Raw genomic sequence first — 19296 nt, 5'->3', positions numbered from 1 at the left:
GGTCGAATGTAAATTCGACGTAAGAACCCGGTGAAGAGTGCAGTTTTTTCGACTGGTCAAAAATACGTAGATATTACCTCTATTTCTCCTAAGTCCACAGTATCCACAGGATAAACATTGGGATATGAGGTAGCATCAGCGGATTTGAACCAACGATCAAAAGTTGTCAGCCTCCCAGTATGCAACAGGTCAGTCCCCTATATCCCCGCCTCCTGGCTCAGGCAATTCAGTTGTTTTCCAAAGCTCAAGGTAGGAGCATCATAGAGAGCCCTAATCAAGCGAGAAGAACATGCATGCACACACTTCCGTACAAGAAGAAAGAGATCAGTAGGTGTAAGGATCCTCAAATCAAGTGTGTCAGGGTGGGATCCCTATGGATACTATGGACTTAGGAGAAATAGAGTTATCGACGGTAAGTCGTATTTCTCCTGCAGGGTCCACAGAGTATCCACAGGATAAACATTGGGATGTCCCAAAGCAATTTTAGTGGAGGGGACGCTCCCGATTGGACAGGAGAATCCTTCGCCCGAATGCAGCATCCTGAGAGGCAAAGGAATCAAAGGCATAATGTCTAATGAGTGTGTTAATGGAAGACCATGTGGCTGCCTTACATATCTGTTCAGCTGAAGTACCACGTTGTGCTGCCCATGAAGGACCTACCTTACGAGTAGAGTCAGCAGAGACATTAGCCAGAATAGGGAGATCAGCTTGAGAATATGCTTCTGAAATAGTCATCCGATGCCAACTCGCCAGTGTCTGCTTGTCAGCAGGCCATCCTCCCTTATGAAATCCGTAGAGAACAAAGAGAGTGTCTGTCTTTCTGACGGCACTGGTACGATCCACGTAGATCCTTAAAGCACGGACTACGTCCAATGATGCATCTCCCGCAGAAAGGTCCGGCTCTTGGAAAGCTGGAACTACAATTTCTTCGTTAAGGTGGAATTTAGATACCACCATAGGAAGAGAACCAGATTTGGTTCTGAAAACCGCTCCATCTGGATGAAATATCAGAAAAGGAGGGCAACATAACAATGCCCCTCAGTCTAAAACTCTTCTAGCTGAAGCAATAGCCAGTAGAAAGAGAACTTTAGCTGTCAACCATTTAAGATCCACTTGCTTCAGTGGTTCAAATGGGGCAAACTTGGAGCAATTTAGGACTAAACTTGGATCCCAAGGAAATGTAGGAGGAACAAAAGGAGGTTGAATGTGAAGCATTCCTTGGAAAAAGAGTGCGAACATCCTGTAGGTTAGCAATTTTCTTTTGAAACCATACAGTCAATGCGGACACCTGAACTCTCAAGGAAGCCACCCGTAGACCATTGTCCATTCCTGCCTGAAAGAATGCTAGGACTCTGGAAACTCTGAAAGACCTAGGGTCAAATTTCCTGTCACTGCACCATAGAATATAGGCCTGCCATATTCGGTAATAAATGCGAGCTGAGGAAGGTTTCCTTGCTCTGAGCATTCTTTGAATTATCTGTTATGAGAATCCTCTTGCTTTCAGGATGGAAGTCTCAAGAGCCACGCCGTCAAAGACAGCCAATCCAGGTGCTTGTAATAGCAAGGGCAATGAGACCGTAGATCTGGACGTTGAGGGAGTAGGGACGGAGTATTCACCGACAGCCTCTGCAGATCTGAGTACCAATGTCTTCAGGGCCAAGCCGGAGCTATTAGTATCACGGCACCCTTTCCCTGTTTTACCTTTCGCATCACCCTGGGCAAGAGGGCAATCGGTGGAAACACATAGGCCAAACGAAAGTCCCATCTTACTGACAGGGCATCCACAAAGGTCGCTTTGGGATCCTTTGTCCTTGACCCGTGTGCTTTAACTTTGTTGTTCTGACGGGAAGCCATAAGATCTATCTCCGGTAATCCCCACTTGTCTACCAAAGTCTGGAAGACCTCTGGGTGTAAAGCCCATTCGTTTGCATGAATCGCGTGTCGACTGAGAAAATTCACTTCCCAGTTTAGAACTCCCGGAATGAACACTGCGGACAAGGCTGAATGATGAAGTTCTGCCCGGTCCCGGTATGAATGGTCGACCATGTTATGGTCGACAGTCATTAGGTCGACCACTATTGGTCGACATTGACATGGTCGACATGGACACATGGAAATGGTCGACATATGAAAAGGTCGACATGAGTTAACTTTTTTTGGTGTCGTTTTTGCGTAAAGTGACTGGGAGCCCCAATTAGTGCACCGCTTCGCTCGCCATGCTTTGGGCATGGTGCCTTCGCTCCGCTACCGCTTCGCTCGGCACACTTTACGATCCACATGGACTACGATTGGAACGGTAAAGTATGGAAAAGTTCCCCAAAAGAAAAAAAAGTTAAAAAACTCATGTCGACCTTTTCATATGTCGACCATTTTCATGCGTCGACCATGTGTCCATGTCGACCATAACATGGTCGACCATGTGAACGGATACCGTTCTGCCCACCTTAACGTGTGGCTTACCTCATTCATTGCTTTTTGGCTGCGAGTTCCTCCCTGATGATTGAGGTACGCTACTGCCGTTGCCTTGTCCGAGCGAATTTGAACTGGTTTCCCCTGAAGAATGTCCTTTGCCTGAATGAGTGCCATATATATGTCCCGAAGTTCCAATATATTTATTGGCAGGCAACTTTCTTCCTTGGTCCACTGCCCCTTGAAGCAACTTCTTTCTGACAGTGCTCCCCAGCCCTGAAGACTGGCATCCGTGGTCAGAACCTCCAAATCTGAGATCCAAAAGGGTATTGCTTTGTCCAGATGGGATGTCTGTAGCCACCAGGCTAATGACCTCCTTAATTCCAGAGGAAGGACCATAGTCTGAGTTTTATAGTGTCTGATGTAACCCTTTTCCATTTGGAAAGATCAGATTTTGTAGAGGCCTCGAGTGAGCATACTCCACCATGTTGAATGTCGACACCATAGATCCCATCCCACGCATTGCTGCGTCAATGGATACCCTTTGACTGTGTAGCAGCTACTGAATCCTCGACTGTATTGTGGATATTTGTTCAGAGGTAAAATTACTCTCTGAAGACCCGAATCCAATACAGCCCCCAAGTGCGTCATCCGTTGTGACGGAACCAGGGATGACTTTGCCCAATTTATGAGCCAACCGTGTCTCTGCATGTCTGCTGCAGATGGCACTGAAGAAATTCCTGAGATTGTGCCAGGATTAATAAGTCGCAGAGGTATGGAAAAATCCTTATCCTCTTTCGATGGAGATAAGCCGCCATTACCACCATAATTTTGGTGAACACTCTTGAAGGTGTGGCCAGTCCAAATGGTAGGGCATGAAACTGAGAGTGTTGCTGGAGGATAGCAAACCTGAGGTAGCACTGATGGGACTGTGCTATAGGAACATGCAGGTGAGCATCCTGGATATCCAGGGATACCATTAAATCCTCCAGCTCCATGGGCAAAATAATGGAACGTAAAGTCTCCATATGAAAACGAGGCACCCAAATGTACTTGTTCAGCACTTTGAGATTGCGTATGGGCCGGAACGACCCATTTGGCTTCTGAACTAGAAACAAGTTGGAATAAAAATCTTGTCCTCGTTGCGCAGGAGGAACTGCAATGATCACTACTGATTGAAGCCCTGGCCTTTGTTTCCACTGAAGACGGACTGGTACAAAATAACCTTTGTGGAGGGTGTTCCTTGAAGGCAAACGCATAACCGTGAGATACCACTTCTTGCACCCAGACATCTGTGGTGGACTGCTGCCAGATCTGTGCAAAATGAAGAAGTCGTCCTCCCACCCTGGGATCCCCCAGGTGGAGGCCCGCACCATCAGGCTGATTGCTTATCTTCTGGCTTGGAAGCAGGCCCTCTGGTAGCACAATGCTTTTTAGTCTTACCAGACTTGTCAGATTGAGACTGTTTGCAATAACCCGTTTCTTTTGCTTTTACCTGGGTCTGAAAGGGCCAAAAAGCTGGAAACCTAGGTTTGGATTTGTGTGTTAAAGAAAAAATAAGAATTTACTTACCGATAATTCTATTTATCATAGTCCGTAGTGGATGCTGGGACTTCCGTAAGGACCATGGGGAATAGCGGCTCCGCAGGAGACTGGGCACAAAGTAAAAGCTTTAGGACTAGCTGGTGTGCACTGGCTCCTCCCCCTATGACCCTCCTCCAAGCCTCAGTTAGGATACTGTGCCCGGACGAGCGTACACAATAAGGAAGGATTTTGAATCCCGGGTAAGACTCATACCAGCCACACCAATCACACCGTACAACCTGTGATCTGAACCCAGTTAACAGTATGATAAAACTTAGGAGCCTCTAAAAAGATGGCTCACAACAATAAACAACCCGATTTTTTGTAACAATAACTATATACAAGTATTGCAGACAATCCGCACTTGGGATGGGCGCCCAGCATCCACTACGGACTACGAGAAATAGAATTATCGGTAAGTAAATTCTTATTTTCTCTGATGTCCTAGTGGATGCTGGGACTTCCGTAAGGACCATGGGGATTATACCAAAGCTCCCAAACGGGCGGGAGAGTGCGGATGACTCTGCAGCACCGAATGAGAGAACTCCAGGTCCTCCTCAGCCAGGGTATCGAATTTGTAAAATTTTGCAAACGTGTTTGCCCCTGACCAAGTAGCTGCTTGGCAAAGTTGTAAAGCCGAGACCCCTCGGGCAGCCGCCCAAGATGAGCCCACTTTCCTTGTGGAATGGGCTTTAACAGATTTTGGCTGTGGCAGTCCTGCCACAGAATGTGCAAGCTGAATTGTACTACAAATCCAACGAGCAATCGTCTGCTTAGAAGCAGGAGCACCCAGCTTGTTGGGTGCATACAGGATAAACAGCGAGTCAGATTTTCTGACTCCAGCCGTCCTGGAAACATATATTTTCAGGGCCCTGACTACGTCCAGTAACTTGGAGTCCTCCAAGTCCCTAGTAGCCGCAGGTACCACAATAGGTTGGTTCATGTGAAACGCTGAAACCACCTTAGGGAGAAATTGAGGACGAGTCCTCAATTCTGCCCTGTCTGAATGAAAAATTAGGTAAGGGCTTTTATATGATAAAGCCGCCAATTCTGAGACACGCCTGGCTGAAGCCAGGGCTAACAGCATTACCACTTTCCATGTGAGATATTTCAAGTCCACAGTGGTGAGTGGTTCAAACCAATGTGATTTTAGGAACCCTAAAACTACATTGAGATCCCAAGGTGCCACTGGTGGCACAAAAGGAGGCTGTATATGCAGTACCCCCTTGACAAACGTCTGAACTTCAGGCACTGAAGCCAGTTCTTTCTGGAAGAAGATCGACAGGGCCGAAATTTGAACCTTAATGGATCCTAATTTTAGGCCCATAGACAGTCCTGCTTGCAGGAAATGTAAGAAACGACCCAGTTGAAATTCCTCTGTGGGGGCCTTCTTGGCCTCACACCACGCAACATATTTTCGCCAAATGCGGTGATAATGTTTCGCGGTTACATCCTTCCTGGCTTTGATCAGGGTAGGGATGACTTCATCTGGAATGCCTTTTTCCATCAGGATCCGGCGTTCAACCGCCATGCCGTCAAACGCAGCCGCGGTAAGTCTTGGAACAGACAAGGTCCCTGCTGGAGCAGGTCCTTTCTTAGAGGTAGAGGCCACGGATCCTCCGTGAGCATCTCTTGCAGTTCCGGGTACCAAGTTCTTCTTGGCCAATCCGGAGCCACGAGTATAGTTCTTACTCCTCTCTTTCTTATGATTCTCAGTACTTTTGGTATGAAAGGCAGAGGAGGGAACACATACACCGACTGGTACACCCCACTGCTGACAGTGCTACCACATGATTTTCCGCCCAGCGGAGAATCCTTGCAGCTTCTGCCATTGCCCTCCTGCTTCTTGTGCCGCCCTGTCTGTTGACGTGGGCGACTGCCGTGATGTTGTCCGATTGGATCAATACCGACTGACCCTGAAGCAGAGGCCTTGCTTGACTTAGGGCATTGTAAATGGCCCTTAGTTCCAGGATATTTATGTGAAGAGACGTTTCCATGCTTGACCACAAGCCCTGGAAATTTCTTCCCTGTGTGACTGCTCCCCAGCCTCTCAGGCTGGCATCCGTGGTCACCAGCATCCAATCCTGAATGCCGAATCTGCGGCCCTCTAGAAGATGAGCCCTCTGTAACCACCACAGGAGAGACACCCTTGTCCTTGGAGATAGCGTAATCCGCTGATGCATCTGAAGATGCGATCCGGACCATTTGTCCAGCAGATCCCACTGAAACGTTCTTGCATGGAATCTTCCGAATGGAATCGCTTCGTAAGAAGCCACCATTTTTCCCAGGACTCTCGTGCATTGAAGCACTGACACCTGGCCTGGTTTTAGGAGGTTCCTGACTAGCTCGGATAACTCCCTGGCCTTCTCCTCCGGGAGAAACACCTTTTTCTGGACTGTGTCCAGAATCATCCCCAGGAACAGTAGACGTGTTGTTGGAATCAGCTGTGATTTTGGGATATTTAGAATCCACCCGTGCTGACGTAACACTACCTGAGACAGTGCTACTCCGAACTCTAACTGTTCCCTGGACCTTGCCCTTATCAGGAGATCGTCCAAGTAAGGGATAATTAAGACGCCTTTTCTTCGAAGAAGAATCATCATTTCGGCCATTACCTTGGTAAAGACCCGGGGTGCCGTGGACAATCCAAACGGCAGCGTCTGAAACTGATAATGACAGTCTTGTACCACAAACCTGAGGTACCCTTGGTGAGAAGGGAAGATTGGGACATGGAGATAAGCATCTTTGATGTCCAGAGATACCATATAGTCCCCTTCTTCCAGATTCGCTATCACTGCTCTGAGTGATTCCATCTTGAACTTGAACCTTTTTATGTAAGTGTTCAAGGATTTTAGATTTAAAATTGGTCTCACCGAGCCGTCCGGCTTCGGTACCACAAACAGCGTGGAATAATACCCCTTTCCCTGTTGTAGGAGGGGTACCTTGATTATCACCTGCTGGGAATACAGCTTGTGAATAGCTTCCAATACTGCCTCCCTGTCGGAGGGAGACGTTGGTAGAGCAGACTTCAGGAATCTTCGAGGGGGAGACGTCTCGAATTCCAATTTGTACCCCTGTGATACTACCTGCAGGATCCAGGGGTCCACTTGCGAGTGAGCCCACTGCGCGTTGAAATTTTTGAGACGGGCCCCCACCGTGCCTGAGTCCGCTTGTAAAGCCCCAGCGTCATGCTGAAGACTTGGCAGAAGCGGGGGAGGGCTTCTGCTCCTGGGAAGAGGCTGCCTGGTGCAGTCTTTTTCCTCTTCCTCTGCCCCGGGGCAGAAATTAGTGGCCTTTTGCCCGCTTGTTCTTATGGGAACGAAAGGACTGAGTTTGAAAAGACGGTGTCTTTTTCTGCTGAGAGGTGACCTGGGGTAAAAAGGTGGACTTTCCAGCCGTTGCCGTGGCCACCAGGTCTGATAGACAGACCCGAAATAACTCCTCCCCTTTATACGGCAATACTTCCATATGTCGTTTGGAATCTGCATCACCTGACCACTGTCGCGTCCATAACGCCCTTCTGGCAGAAATGGACATCGCACTCACTCTTGATGCCAGGGTGCAAATATCCCTCTGTGCATCACGCATATATAGTAATGCATCCTTTAAATGCTCTATAGTTAATAATATACTGTCCCTATCCAGGGTATCAATATTTTCAGTCAGGGAATCCGACCAAGCCACTCCAGCGCTGCACATCCAGGCTGAGGCGATTGCTGGTCGCAGTATAACACCAGTATGTGTGTATATACCTTTTAGGATATTTTCCAGCCTTCTATCAGCTGGTTCCTTGAGGGCGGCCGTATCAGGAGACGGTAACGCCACTTGTTTTGATAAGCGTGTGAGCGCCTTATCTACCCTAGGGGGTGTTTCCCAACGTGCCCTAACCTCTGGCGGGAAAGGGTATAGTGCCAATAATTTGTTAGAAATCAGCAGTTTTTTATCGGGGGAAACCCACGCTTTATCACACACCTCATTTAATTCATCTGATTCAGGAAAAACTACTGGTAGTTTTTTCACACCCCACATAATACCCTTTTTTGTGGTACTTGTAGTGTCAGAAATGTTCAATGCCTCCTTCATCGCCGTGATCATGTAACGTGTGGCCCTACTGGACATTACGTTAGTCTCCTCACCGTCGACACTGGATTCAGTATCCGTGTCTGGGTCTGTGTCGACCATCTGAGGTAACGGGCGTTTTAGCGCCCCTGACGGTGTCTGAGACGCCTGAATAGGCACTAACTGATTTGCCGGCTGTCTCATGTCGTCAACAGTTTTTTGCAAAGTGCTGACATTGTCACGTAATTCTTTAAATACAACCATCCAGTCAGGTGTCGACTCCCTAGGGGGTGACATCACTAACACAGGCAATTGCTCTGCTTCCACATCATTTTCCTCCTCATACATGTCGACACAATCGTACCGACACCCAGCACACACACAGGGAATGCTCTGACAGAGGATAGGACCCCACTAGCCCTTTGGGGAGACAGAGGGAGAGTTTGCCAGCACACACCAGAGCGCTATATATATTCAGGGATAACCTTATATAAGTGTTACTCCCTTTATAGCTACTGTATTATATATTAGCTGCCAATAGTGCCCCCCTCTCTTGTTTTACCCTGTTTCTGTAGTGTAGTCTGCAGGGGAGAGTCAGGGAGCCGTCCTTCCAGCGGAGCTGTGAAAGAAAATGGCGCTTGTGTGCTGAGGAGATAGGCTCCGCCCCCTTCACGGCGGCCTTTTCTCCCGCTTTTTTCTGGAAAACTGGCAGGGGTTAAATGCATCCATATAGCCCAGGAGCTATATGTGATGCATTTCTTTAGCCACATAAGGTTTTTATCAAGTTTTATTGCGTCTCAGGGCGCTCCCCCCCAGCGCCCTGCACCCTCAGTGACCGGAGTGTGAAGTGTGCTGAGAGCAATGGCGCACAGCTGCAGTGCTGTGCGCTACCTTATCTGAAGACAGGAACGTCTTCTGCCGCCGCTTTCTCCGGACCTCTTCGCTCTTCTGGCTCTGTAAGGGGGCCGGCCGCGCGGCTCCGGAACCCATCCAGGCTGAACCTGTGATCGTCCCTCTGGAGCTAATGTCCAGTAGCCAAGAAGCCCAATCCACTCTGCACGCAGGTGAGTTAGCTTCTTCTCCCCTTAGTCCCGCGCTGCAGTGAGCCTGTTGCCAACAGGACTCACTGAAAATAAAAAACCTAAGTATACTTTTACTTCTAAGCAGCTCAGGAGAGCCACCTAGATTGCACCCTTCTCGGCCGGGCACAAAATCTTAACTGAGGCTTGGAGGAGGGTCATAGGGGGAGGAGCCAGTGCACACCAGCTAGTCCTAAAGCTTTTACTTTGTGCCCAGTCTCCTGCGGAGCCGCTATTCCCCATGGTCCTTACGGAAGTCCCAGCATCCACTAGGACGTCAGAGAAACTTCTCTTTCTTGGGAGTCTGGACTCCAAAATACTGTTTAATTCTCTACCAAAAAGAATATCCCTAGAAAAGGGCAAAGACTCTAGAACTTTCTTGGACTCTGAGTCAGCCTTCCATGTACGTAGCCAAACAGCTCTGTGAGCTGCTACTGCTGAGGCTGATGCTTGAGAGGCAATAGTACCCATATCCAAGGTTGCTTCTTCCAAACAAATAGCCGCCTGTTTTATATGTGCAATATGGGATTTTTGCTCTCTAGATGCCAATGAAAGATCATCCTCCAATGCATCAGCCACTGCTTTTACCATCCAGGCTGAAGCCATGGCTGGTCTTACAATTGTCCCAGACAAGGAGAAAATGGTTTTTAAAAAACCATCTATTTTCCTACCCGTAACATAATTTAATGATGTTGAAGGCAGAGGCAATGTAGATTTTCGCACCAATCGAATGACATGCGTATCTACTTTGGGAGCCACCTCCCTTTTTAAACAGTCCCCAGCTGGAAGAGGATAATAGGAATTCCATTTCTTTGGAAATCTAAACTTCTTACTGGGTGTTACCCAAGCCTCTTGCATAATCTCCGTCAGCTGTTCTGAGCCCGGAAATTCAGTGCCGGCTGTTTTGGGACGTTTAAACACAGGTGCCTTGGATTTTAACAAAGGCTCTGCTGCCTCCTCTAAGGATAGAAAGGCTTTCATAGCATTAATTAGCTCAGGTATATCCACTGAGCTGGGACCTTCATCCTCATCTCTGTACGCAGACCCGGAATGCGAGGAGTCCTGATCCTCCGAAGAGTCCCCATCTGAAACATGTGTAGACTGTGAAGATGTTGTTTCATGTCTGTGCGATTTACTTTCCACAGCTAGCATTAGGAGCTAGCATAATCTGCTCAGCTATATTGGATAATTCCTGTGCCAAAGAAGCCCATGGGGGTTCAACTTGAACCTGTACCTGCCTTGGATTATTCAGGAGGCTTTTGGTGAAAGCAAAAACAATTTGCACATAATCCATTTTGAACCAGGGGGCTAATTCAGACCTGATCGCTGCTGTGCAAAAGCTTTTGCACAGCAGCGATCAGGTCTGAACTGCGCATGTGCCGGCACCGCAGTGCGCCGGCGCATGCCAGACAACCGACGGCTGTTTTAGCCCTGCGATCGCCTCTGCCTGATTGACAGGCAAGGCGTTCGCTGGGCGGGCCGGCGGCCCACCGCCGTTTTAGGGGCGCGGTCCGGGCAACGTGACTGTGTGGGTCGCAGCGGCTGTGTGACATCACACGCAGCCGCTGCGACCCTTACATCGACGGGTAGCTCCCTGCCAGCGCGCAGGAGCAGCGCTGGTGGGGAGCTACTCTTCAAGTACAAAAGCATTGCCGCCGTGCGATGCTTTTGTACTTGTGCGACGGGGCAGGGCCTGACATGCGGGGTGGACTAGCCCTGTGCTGGGCGTCCCCCCGCATGTCAGGAAGCTGATCGTAGATGTGCTAAATTTAGCACATCTACGATCAGGTCTGAATTAGGCCCCAGATCCTGAGAGGTTAACCCAGCTTTGCAAGACAAACATGAAATCAGTGTTGGTGCTGCTGTGGAGAGTGCATCCTCCTCACCCTTGCCTCTCTTAGACATGATAAACAAATCACACACCTGTACAGTGTTAACTACACAATTTGTGACTGAAATCACTTTAAAACTTGTTAAAGTGACATACAATCCGATCCCTCCTTGCCTTGCACCAACATTGAGGACCGGTATATACACAGAAACGGGCAGGAATAGTGAAGTCAGCAATTACACTAGCAATCAGTCACCAGTTATACATTAGTTTAATAAGCAATACGATCACATATTCAACTACAGATACATTTCAAGTATGCAGGAGAAAATAGGATTTGAATAACCTACCGGTAAATCCTTTTCTCGTAGTCCATTAGGGATACTGCGGATCACTTAGTACGATGGGTATAGATGGGGTCCAAAGGAGCCGGTGCACAACAGGGTGTGCTGGCTCCTCCCCTCTATGTCCTCTCCCACAGCCAGTCTAGGTAAACTGTGCCCGAAGGAGATGGACATACTTGAGAGAAGGATCATAACAAGATAACGAGTGGTGAGATTAACACACCAGCACACAACAGGAAACCTGACCAGCAACGGCTGGTTAATATGACAGCAACAGCTGATACAGACAACTTTCATACTAGAACAACCTGCAGAAAAGTCAATGCACTGAGGCGGGCGCCCAGTATCCCTTATGGACTACGAGAAAAGGATTTACTGGTAGGTAATTAAAATCCTATTTTCTCTAACTCACGCCTGTTGTTAGAAGAATCCAATCCTTAATCCCGAAGCTCCGACCTTCCACCAGATTGGAGGACTGCAGCCACCACAGGAGAGACATCCTGGCCTGAGGTGAGAGACGTATGATCCGATGCATCTGCCGATGCGACCCTGACCACTTGTTGAAAAAAAAGATCTAGTTGGAAGGTCCTGGCATGAAACCTTCCTTTTTGGACTGCCGCGTATGAGGCCACCATCTTTCCTAAGAGGCATATGCAAAGATGGATGGAAACCCGATTTGGTTTTAGAACTGCTCGGACCATTTCCTGAAGCGTACTCACTTTGTCCGCTGGGAGGAAAACCTTCTGAGCCACTGTGTCCAGAATCATTCCCAGAAACAGAAGCCACTGAGTCGGCCCGAGGTGCGATTTTTGCAAATTGAGAATCCACTGATGGTGTGACAGTAGCTGTAGTATAGTGAGGCTGATATTGGTCAATAGACGCTCCATGGATTCTGCTTTTATCAAAAGATCGTCCAGGTAGGGAACAAAGTTGATCCCCTGAACACTGAGCTGAAACATAATTTCTGCCATCACCTTGGTGCCGTGGAGAGACCAAAGGGTAGTGCCTAGAATTGGTAGTGATCGTTCAGCAGAGCAAACCTGAGGTAAGCCTGATGGGGCGGCCATATTGGAATATGGAGGTAAGCGTCCTTTATCTCCAGAGATACCAGGAACTCCCCTTCTTCCAGGCCTGAGATCACTGCTCGCAAGGATTCCATCTTGAATTTGAAAACCTGCAGATAAGGTTTTAAGGAGTCAAAATGGGCCGTACCGAACCATCCGGCTTCGGTACCACAAACAGGTTGGAATAGTATCCCTCTCACTGCTGTTGTAGTGGAACTGGAACAATGACCTGGGTCTGAACCAATTTTTGAATGGCCTCCTGCACCGTAACTAGAGTTTCCTCTAAAGCTGGCAAGCTTGACCTGAAATATCTGTGAGGTGGAGCATTTTTTACCCAGGCATCCTGGCAGGAGCTGTTCCAAATATGGCTGAAGTGACGTAACTGAGCTCCCACCTCGAGATCCTCCAGGGATGGAGAGAGACAGTCATGTTGGTGGCAGAGCTGGTGCTCTGTTTGTGAACCTGCAGCAGAGGTTTTCGTGTCTTACCTGTGGTACCTCTCGCAGCATTTGAGGTGCCTCTGGCACTTGGCTTAAACCTCGCGGGCCGAAAGGACTGCATGGAGGGACCCTGGTAGGAACGTCTGGCCGGTGGAGCTGCAGAGGGGAGATATGTGGATTTCCCTGCTGTAGCTTTTGAAACCCATGTGTCTAACTCACCCCCAAATAGCCAATCTCCTGTGAAAGGTAGAGCTTCCACACTGCACTTTGATTCGACGTCCGCTACCCATTGACGAAACCACAAGGCTCTGCGTGCAGAAACCGCCATGGTAGTGGTCCTCGCGTTGATATCACCTATATCCTTGATAGAGTCACAAAGGACACGTGCAGTATCCTGAATGTGTTTCACCAGTGTCACCATTTCTACTAAGGACTTGTCACCTGTTAAGCTCTCCTGAATCTGACCAGCCCATGTATGAATGGCATGTGTCATCCAACAGCCTGCAATAACAGGTCTTTGGGATGCTCTAGCTGCCGTGTAAATAGACTTCAGAGTACTTTCTATTTTCCTATCCCCTAGTTCCTTTAATGCAGTAGCTCCAGGAACCAGTAACACGGTTTTCTTAGATAGGCATGAGACAGAGGCGTCCACAGCAGGGGTTTTTTCCCCCATATTTTCCTGCCTTCTTGGGCAAATAGGAAAGTGCTTATCAAACGCTTTGTCACCTGGAAATTTTTTTATCAGGATTGATCCAAGGTTGCCTGAAAAGGTCATCTAATTCTTTGGAATCAGGAAATGTGACACTAGCCTTTCTCTGCAAAGAGAAAAATTACTGCTGTACCTCAGTATCCTCAGCAGGAATTTTTAACACATCTCTTATAGCGAGTATAAGGAGTTCAATATCCTGTGCTGGAGAGGAATCCTCTCTAATGGGTTCTAGCTCCTCCCCCTCCTCTTCAGGTACTTCTTCATCAGAGTCCAAGACGATGTCCGGCAACCTACGCTTATGTGTCCCTGATTTAGAGAGGGGTGACCAGTCTGTAATCTACTTTACTAGACAGATCTGCTACAGACTGTTGCAGCCTCTGTGTTTCCTGTCTATTAGCAGTTAAATTATATGACATGTCAGCCATCATGGTCTTTATAGATAATAACCAAGATGGTTCCTGTATATTCCCCTCTAGAAACCTCACTAAGGTGTGAGGACTGGCTGCATTGTTCACATGTGAGGGAATCCGCAATGGAGGGGGAAAACTTGGTGTTGCATACAATACAGAGTACTTGTTTCCCCATGTTGAAAAGAGACAGGAAACCCACATGCACACAAACGCACAGACAAAGTGCAAGCAAGCCTGCCCAGAGTGGTATGTGTGGGGACTCAGCTAGGAGGGACCAGCACACAAGCCAAGCAGACTCATTAAGACTGCAGGGCTACACTACATTCAATTTTAGATGTGCACAAAACAGAAACTTATAAATGCATATATCAAGCGGCTCTCCCCTTTTTACACCCCTGTACCAAGAAACCTGGCTGCTGGAGTGTCCCTGGAGGAGCTGGCAATTGTGCTACAGCTGCTAGAATGCAGAGGAAGGCGCCAGGAAGCCGCTGGTCCCGCTCTGAGTAAGCTCCGCCCCCTATAATGGCAACGGAGCTTTTATTTATTTATACTGGCCAAAGTCTCCCAAAAGTGTAAAATCAGGACCCAAACACCTATTTTCACTAATCTGCCGGTCTAGCAGGGGGGCTATGGGATCACCCATATGCCCACCCCGTGTTTGCGCCGCACCAAAAAACCAGGAGATCCCCGATTGTCACTCACCACTCTCTTCATCTTCAGGCTGCTCTTAGGGGTGTGCAGCGTGCTGTGGGCGTGTGCACTATAGCGCAATGCCATGCAGTACACTGCCCCTCAGGACTGATGTCCTGTCAGCGGGGAACTGCTCAGGCACATAATGAAGTCGGCATCCGTCCGGCCCCCCCCTATGTCCCTCGATGCAGGTATGCTGTTGCCCAGACAGCCTACCTGAAAGAAATGAAAGTTTAAAACAAATTGAAGAAAAAACCCTGGAGCTCCACAGCGTGCATCCTCTCCTGAGGGCACATTTTTCTACACTGGCTGTGGGAGGGGGCATAGAGGGGAGGAGCCAGCACACCTTGTTTGAAGATTTAAAGTGCACCGGCTCCTTTAGACCCCATCGATACCGATCGTGCTAAGTGAACCCCAGTATCCCTTATGGATGTTAGAGAAACATAGTACTGCATTACCTTATATAGTACTTTAAACGTATTCAGTCGTACAGCGAAAGAAAACAGCAGCAATAGTTTACAGACTCATATGCATCAGGCACTTATCCAACTACTCGTACTTAATGGTAGGTAGAGACTTAGTGCTGTATCACCTGGCACAGGAGAGTGGGATACAGGGAGACTTCACCCCGCTGGATCCAGACGCCAATAGTGTGCACAAACGCCCAGTGAACACTGACGCACCAGTCACACAGCCGCCTATGCTGCGACTGGGTCCTTTAGATACACAGTGTCTCAGACGGAAGCGGGAAATCAGTTCATGGCGGGAAACTCTGAGGAAACTGGTCATGAACCTGGGGGAGGGGTGACCAGGGGAGCGTCTTACTCCCCACTGCTGACATCAACCCCAGGGATCGCGGCCTCTCACTAATACCTGGAGCCTATGATCCCTGGAGCCTAGAGTTGGTGCATCCGAGGTGGCAGCCGCGCCAGCGACTGTTCAGTAGTCCCCTTTACAAAAACAGTGCAGATGTATCTTGCGTCTCACCCTCTAAGCGGAAATGACGCTTTACCTTCTTCCCGTGCGCCGGCCACAGTCTGGTAACGTCAGCTTGACTTGCTAGTACATCCTACACAGACGCCCGCCAAAACAGCACTGTACATGTGGGTAATAGTTGTCGCGACCCGGCAGAGAGTTGTTGGAGCGACTCTTTCTAAGGTGCGTGAAAGACGCTTTTTAAAAAACTCGCTCAAAAACACATAAGACTATAAAATTAAATTAAATAACAAAGCTTATGGCTGCCAAAATCAGCAACCCAAAGATCGTGGTCCGGCTCCTGCCGCACCAACAAAAAAACCTGAATTGCTTGAGCCAAGAGGCGGGGATATAGGGGACTGGCCCGTTGCATTCTGGGAGGCCGAAAGATTTTGATCTTTGGTGCCAATCCGCTGACGCTACCTCATATCCCAATGTTTATCCTATGGATAATCTGTGGATCATGTAAGAGAAAACGGCACTAATTGAATACCCCTTATGCAGTTTATGGAGATGGACAAAGGGAATACACTCATTACATGATGGTGAGGGGATTATCATGTGGGCAGCTGTAGTATGTTACCATATACACACTTCTGTATGCAGGTGATGTATATGCATCATACATAATTTAACATCTCACTTACCTCAACTTTTTTCCCAACATCTTCCGTTTTGGCAACAAATTTAAATGTAAATTTTCGTGTCTTCCCAGAAACCAGACACATTGTCCCCTGTGTGGACTGCTCCAGTATATCACTGGCTTGGTACTGTTCTTCCACCACACAGAACTGGTTATATTCCTGCCAATGATAAGACAGAATCATAAGAAGGAGTTACCATATTGTGACCAGTTCTTTGGTATTGCACAATGTTTATTTCAAGTGGTAAATGCAATTACATTTCTATAACAAGTCATAATATACATATTTATGAGTAATACTTGGGAGTCAAGTGCGTTTTACAAATGCCATGCATGCCCTGTACGGTGTCCTAACACACTATGGAGTGAATTCAATCAGCCCTCCTGCCGGCCCAATCTCGCCCTGAACTAGTAGATTTTTGCATATAGCCGCACTTAATCGTGCCACAAAGGAACTTGTAGGTAACTGAATTCACCGCTATGACATGACTCTCATTCACATTAGGCAATTGGAAAATTAACTTCCATGCATGTTACCTGGTTGCTGAAGCCAACACAGAGTTTAGAGAAGCGAATTGGGTGCGGGCAGTCTGTTTTCAAATAAACATACAGCTCAACCGAAGTATCGACATGGAAACTTGGAGCCAGGAACTTGGCCTTGCATTGTACTAGACCAGGAAATTACAGAACAATATGAATAAGCTATAGCGCACACCACAAAATGTACTATATAAAACATTTCCAATAATGTGCAAACTATACATTCCATAGATACATACCAAATGGAACAAAGTCCTGCACTTCAATTGTGAAGAGGTTACTACCCGCCAAGGAAACTCGATCTGCCCACAAGCGCTGTGCCGCTTTCACCATGATGACATCACACTCTGGCTCTGGATCGGGACTCTCGTTCTTAACAGCAGAAGATTTGATCATAACCAATATAGAGTCACCACAATAATTACTGCTCAGTACATCTGGGCTCAGTGACTCACCATTAACACATTAATCAGGTTCTTCTGAATCCTAGACTTCTGATCATCTTTCAGTGTTGATGCTGTTTGTACAATGAAAAGTCATCAGCATGCTCATTAGTATGGTCCAGTTACATACAGAGCTGGATTCTTAATTAGGTGGTCTCTGTGTGCCAGGAACAATGGGGTGTTTCACCATGGCAAACTTTACACTTTAAAACTAGTCTCATTTACTCTCATCTATTTCCCCAAATAATATATCTACTGATGAGTATGCCATGTTCCAAGCATTTCTTTCTATTTTTCTCCAATAATTTTTACTATGATATCAACATTGAACATGTCAGCATGTTCACAATGTCAACATACTGCAGGGGCCAAAGGAATAGGCTACGGTAGTGGAGGATAAGGCACTAGGGTGAGGGTTAGTCTGCAAGAGAGGAGGGTCAGGGTTAAGCTGTGGGAGGGGAGATTTAGAGATATACACCCCTAGAACCACTGTAGGATGATCCAGAAGTCATCATGACGTCACTGCTGGACCCAGACCAGAAAACACTGCTGGAGCGGTCGGACCGGCAGTACCAGGTAAGTCTTCCATTAGACCAACAGTAACATTTTGTTGACATTCAATCATGTCGACATTTTTTCAGTATTGACTATATGACCGTCAACATTAAGACCATATTGACATTATGAATGTCCCCATTTAGCTGCACTAAATAGGTCAATTCATGATTATCCATAGTAGTATTTCCATAAACAAAATACAAGATTTCAAAGAAATCTGACCAATCAAAGCAACACGACATTACACAGTCTACAGAGTGGAATCAATCTGTTTACATCTTCCTTTTCTAATCAAACATAACTGATGGCAGTCACTTTCAATTACATTCTTGGCTGTAGAATGCATAGACTGACATAGCTGACAATATTATCCTCTATGGGAGAGTGTACCTCTTCCTAGCAGCTCCAGAGAATAGGTGATATAATCTTTCACTTGGGCCATGAGGTAGGCACATTTCAGGGCTGTGGTTACTATGGATGTAAGTAGTGTCCACCACCTCTCACTGCGATAGTCACACATGACATAGTCCAACAACCTGTGCAAAGCAAGAAGTCAGAGATGATGAAGAATACATGAGCACCTGCAGTACCCAAAGATACTCAATTAACTATTTAATATGTACATATCGATATACAGGTTTAAGTAGATCTGTATCAATTGTTATCCACACCTTTTAGATTGCAAGCATATTTAGACATGGCCATCTTGGAATTTTGTTTCATACCATTTGTATGTAATTCATTTGTATCATGATTGAAACGATGTAGAGTGTGCCTACACCCTAACCCACTGTTTTATGCTCCTTGCAAGTTGTATCTCCCCACAGTGTCATATCCGTCTGTCTACCCCTTCTCTATAGATTGTAAGTTCTCCCTCTTCCTTCATGTGATTGTCCTCCCCTCACTTACTGTATGTTATCATCTCCTCCCCACTGCCAACAACAGACCTTTTGGTAGAGCCAATGCTGCTTTTGTGGGCATTACAACTGCATATACAGCAATTTTATATAGCTTGAATCCCATGTACTGGAAGGGATAATAAACTGAGGGATGATGGGGGATAGAGGGGGAGGAGCCTGTTATACTTCTTGATTTATTTAAAGTGCCCAGCTCCCTATAGCCATCGTCCTATTCCCAGTGTAAAGGATATTTCTCCAGTGTCCCTTATTGGCTGTAAGAGAAAAGACGATAATGTAATAGTAATAATAATAATAATAATAATAATAATAATGCTACAAAACTGACCAAACACAGTGATATTGCCATTTGTGTTTATGTGGGACCATTGAGAAAAGGAGGTGGCACTCTAGAATCATAACGACCAGTTTGTGTACATACAAATTTATGCTGAAATGTGTTGTCTTATCTAAATGAATTCCTGGAAAAGTATTCGGTCCAGGACAAAGCTACATGGAAAGTTTAAAGGTTATATTCAATTATTCAGTTAAGATTTAGAACTTACTTCAGGGCTTTAGTATAGTCTTTACCATAGTAATATTCTTCTCCCATCTGTACCAC

The 19296-nt window shown here is 47.0% G+C and overlaps 1 protein-coding gene across 3 annotated transcripts in view; it reads right to left on the bottom strand.

Annotated features, from left to right (window-relative positions):
* The window catches only part of TRAPPC11 (trafficking protein particle complex subunit 11), a 153388-nt gene that overhangs the window by 26940 nt on the left and 107152 nt on the right, over nt 1-19296 (bottom strand). For all 3 annotated transcript variants that reach the window (XM_063920701.1, XM_063920702.1, XM_063920700.1), the window contains exons 14-19: nt 19241-19295; nt 18169-18314; nt 17233-17294; nt 17017-17149; nt 16775-16905; nt 16242-16397 (exon numbers count right to left, since the gene is read on the bottom strand). In XM_063920701.1, the coding sequence (XP_063776771.1) occupies nt 16242-16397; nt 16775-16905; nt 17017-17149; nt 17233-17294; nt 18169-18314; nt 19241-19295 (683 nt within the window). The remainder of the gene's footprint in view (nt 1-16241; nt 16398-16774; nt 16906-17016; nt 17150-17232; nt 17295-18168; nt 18315-19240; nt 19296) is intronic.

The sequence above is a fragment of the Pseudophryne corroboree genome, chromosome 1 (assembly GCF_028390025.1).
Source record: "Pseudophryne corroboree isolate aPseCor3 chromosome 1, aPseCor3.hap2, whole genome shotgun sequence".
NCBI lineage: Eukaryota > Metazoa > Chordata > Amphibia > Anura > Myobatrachidae > Pseudophryne > Pseudophryne corroboree.
Note: the sequence above shows the minus strand (reverse complement) of the source record. Positions and strands in the feature narration are given on the sequence as shown.